At 33.9% G+C, this 3,701-nt stretch overlaps 1 protein-coding gene across 1 annotated transcript; it reads right to left on the minus strand.

Annotated features, from left to right (window-relative positions):
* Positions 1 to 284: 284 nt before the first annotated feature.
* On the minus strand, positions 285 to 2,282 carry LOC149563096 (cytochrome P450 750A1-like). The gene is made up of 2 exons (XM_089826527.1): positions 1,314 to 2,282; positions 285 to 1,212 (listed from the first exon to the last, which is right to left on the minus strand). The coding sequence occupies exons 1-2, from the start codon at positions 2,268 to 2,270 to the stop codon at positions 601 to 603; spliced, it is 1,569 nt and encodes a 522-aa protein (XP_089682653.1). The 5' UTR covers positions 2,271 to 2,282; the 3' UTR covers positions 285 to 600.
* Between the last annotated feature and the right edge of the window lie 1,419 nt (positions 2,283 to 3,701).

The following is a 3,701-nucleotide window of genomic DNA, read 5'->3' on the forward strand; positions in this document are numbered from 1 at the left end:
TTTAGAAAGATTATATTGAATAAAAAGTGAGAATTTGAATAGATCATACATATATGATTTTATTTAGATGCCATGAGATACAACAAACACATAGTAACATAAATCAAAGAGTATACCTTCAAGCCATTACAATCAGAAGCAACTACCAACATCACTTAGTAAAATAATAAAAAATCATCCCACTAGTACTTTTAATGTAACCATACTACTAAAATCACCCTATCAATTGTAAATAAGAAATTAAATAGAAACTACATATCTAAAATAAATATTCAACAATCACAAATAACCAATCAATATGATTTATACTTTGATAATAAGAACAATAAACTCAATTTTATGATCACCAGCTTCATGATTATACAGCCACCCTTAAACATCATGTGCACCAAGGAAGAAATTAAGCTTGGAAAAATAAGTCAACTTTGATACTTAGCATGTGATGTTTAAATAGTCCACAATAATACTACTATAAACATGAAATCATACATATAAGTGGTAAGGTGGTAAGGTGTAATCTTTGTATCTAAGAACTTATTTATTTAATAAGTAGTATCCCTAAATGGGAATTGTTGTGGAGCACTCTACTTCTACTTAAATTTAAGGGCAAGTAGATAGCCTCAAGGTGGGACGAGCCAAGAGGTGAACACTCCTGGGCGTTGTGATCCCAAAGAGTTCCGTCATATCCAACTCTCCATCCACGCTCCAGTCAAAACAATGGACAAGCTGAGCCAAAACAAGGTTCATGCTTACATTAGCCATGGTTGCCCCTGGGCATCCTCTCCTTCCTGCTCCAAATGGAATCATATCAAAATACTCTTTGTTTTTCACAACATCAACCTTTTTACCCATAAATCTCTCTGGCTTGAAGTCCAGAGGATCTTCCCACACGAATGGGTCTCTTCCAATAGCCCATGCATTCACGATAAGCCTGCTTTTCCCAGGAATGAAATACCCACCAACGGTACAATCCTCTATGGATTCATGAGGAAGCATCAAGGGTAATGCAGGATATAACCTCAATGTCTCCTTCACCACACACTGCACGTACTCCATGCTTGCTAAATCACGTTCACTTACATTGCCCTCTCTTCCTACAACCGAATCAATCTCCTCTTGCATTTTCTTGAGCACAATAGGATTTTTGAGAATCTCACTCATTGCCCATTCTAATGTAGTAGATGTCGTTTCAATTCCAGCCATGAACATATCCTTAAAAATACATTAGAAGTCCTTGTTAGATCAAATAAAAAGAATAGAACTACCAAACAAATTGAAAAGAAAAAGAGCATTTGATTGTGAAAGATACGTACAAAAACAATGGCTTCAATGTTTTCTTTTGTGATTGGCCTTCCATCAAGGCTTCCCATTTCTAAGAGCACGTCGATGATACCTTTAGTAGCACCCTTTTTCTCGTCCTCCTCTTCCTCCCCCAACTTCGCCTTACGCTCCTCTATTATCTTTCTTATCAATTGGGAAACGAGAACACTTACCTTCATCAGCCGCCGGTTGACACCTTGCAAATCCATCCAGTCTAAGTATGGAATGAAGTCCCCAATATTGATAGCTCCTGCTGCAACTGCCGCCTCAACTACAACCTTCTTTATCTCTTCTCCACTCGAAGATAGTTTAGTACCAGAAAGGATCCGCCACATCACTTCCTGCGCAAACGATGCAAAGACGTTGCAGAGATTAACAGCCTTCTTCCCCTTCTCAGACATCTCCCACACTGAACGAACAGCTGAAAGCATTACTTCCTCTCTAATACAACTGAATGACTCGATCCTCTTCGCACTCAACAACTCCACCACGCAAAGCTTCCTCATGTGCCTCCAATATGGACCGTAAGGGGCAAACACCGTGTCTTTGTAGTTATATACCAGGTATTTCCCCGGAGCATCAAGAGGCCGACTTGCAAAGACATTATCATACGTTTTCAAGAACTCTTTCGCCATGGCAGAAGAAGAGACAACAACAGTGGGAACAGAGCCCAATCTCAACATCATGATCGGCCCATATTTCTTACCGAGCTCATGGAGATTACGATGCGGAAGGTTTTTCCAGAGGTGGTTCAGATGACCAATAATGGGCCATGCAAACGGTCCAGGGGGCAATCTCTTTCCTAATGAGTTTTTTCTATTGAGGGAAAATCTATTCCAAACCCACAAGCAGAGTAAGAGTAAAAAGAGTGTCGCAGCTGCTGGAGCATAAGCGCTGCCTTTAATTGTCTCTAATGCTTCAAAAGGTTGAGGAAAGCCCAGAGAAGACATTTTGCTACCCAGAAATACATGAAACACTTGGTTGTCTCTCGAATTTATAGTGGCATTGGAGAAAAACCCGTGCTTTGAACAGCCGCAGTCGCAGGCACGTTCTTGAGTACTTCCTCTTTTCTTGGGCGTGAAAGACTTTTAGCTCATAAGAAAAGATACTTTTACAGCGTTGTTTTCTTGGACACGTGAGAGTCATATTCATAGCAATTTTGAGTATTTAGAAACTTATTATGGACTTTATAAAAGTGTTGACCCCGGATTAAGGAAATCAATGATTAGATTACCAATGGTGTTCAATAATATTGTGATTCTCAATTTTTAAATTTTTTTTTTTCTGTTTCCCACATAAAATATCTACGTAAACAAAAACGAAAATTGAAAAGAATAAATGGTGAAAAATTCAGGAAAATTCATTGTGTTTATTATTTTGTGAAATTTGGTTACTGCAATATATTGTCTTCAATCTAATAATTAATAGATAAGAACTTGTTTTTGAATTGTCCATTTTTTCTTAGATGATTTTTCATATATATATATATATATATATATATATATATAAAATTGTAAATTGTTTCATATGTAATTTTTTATTGTTTTAATATTGTTCATTAATAATGTTTCAAATATATAGGTTGCTTTGTCAAATTAAGCATTATCAATATCACAATATGATTAAGGTTGAGTTTGATTATTAAATTAATATTTTTTAGAAATTTTAAAAAATCTTTTGTGTTTTCTATTTTTCCAAAATCAGGTCAATGGTGCATTTTATGCTACAACAAGATATGTAGTCTTCAATCTAATGATAAATAGATAGGGATTTGTTAAATTGAATAGTGAATTTTTTTCATTGATGATTTTCTTATTATTTTTATATTTTTATTTAATTGTAAATCATTTCATATATATAATTTCGTATTGTCTAATATTGATCATTAAGAAAATTTGAAATATATAGTTTACTTTGTCAAATTAAACGCTATCAATATGACAATATGATTAAGGTTGAGTTTGATTATTAAATTAAATGTTTTGAGAAGGAAATTTCATTGTCTTTTATATTTTTAAAAATTTGGTCAACGGTACTCAAGATATGTAGTCTTCAATCTAATGATAAATAAATAGGAATTTGTTTTTGAATTGTGAATTTGTTTCATAGATAATTTTAGTATTATTTTTATATATATTTTTAATTGTAAATTGTTTCATATACAATTTTGTACTATTTTAATATTGTTCATTAAGAAAGTTCGAAATATATTTTCTCTTGAGTTTCTCAATGATCTCCATTACTTGGATAGCTTCTAGAAAATCCAAAGCTCCATATTTATCTTTAATTGTTTGTCAATAATTGCTAACCTCCATACAAGTTTTCAGAAAATCCTTAAGTTTAGTGTCTAGCTCCAACAATACCTCTTCAATTTTAAATAC

Source organism: Cupressus sempervirens, chromosome 4 (genome assembly GCF_028749045.1).
Source record: "Cupressus sempervirens isolate cs-2001-9-10 chromosome 4, ASM2874904v1, whole genome shotgun sequence".
Classification (NCBI taxonomy): Eukaryota; Viridiplantae; Streptophyta; class Pinopsida; order Cupressales; family Cupressaceae; genus Cupressus; species Cupressus sempervirens.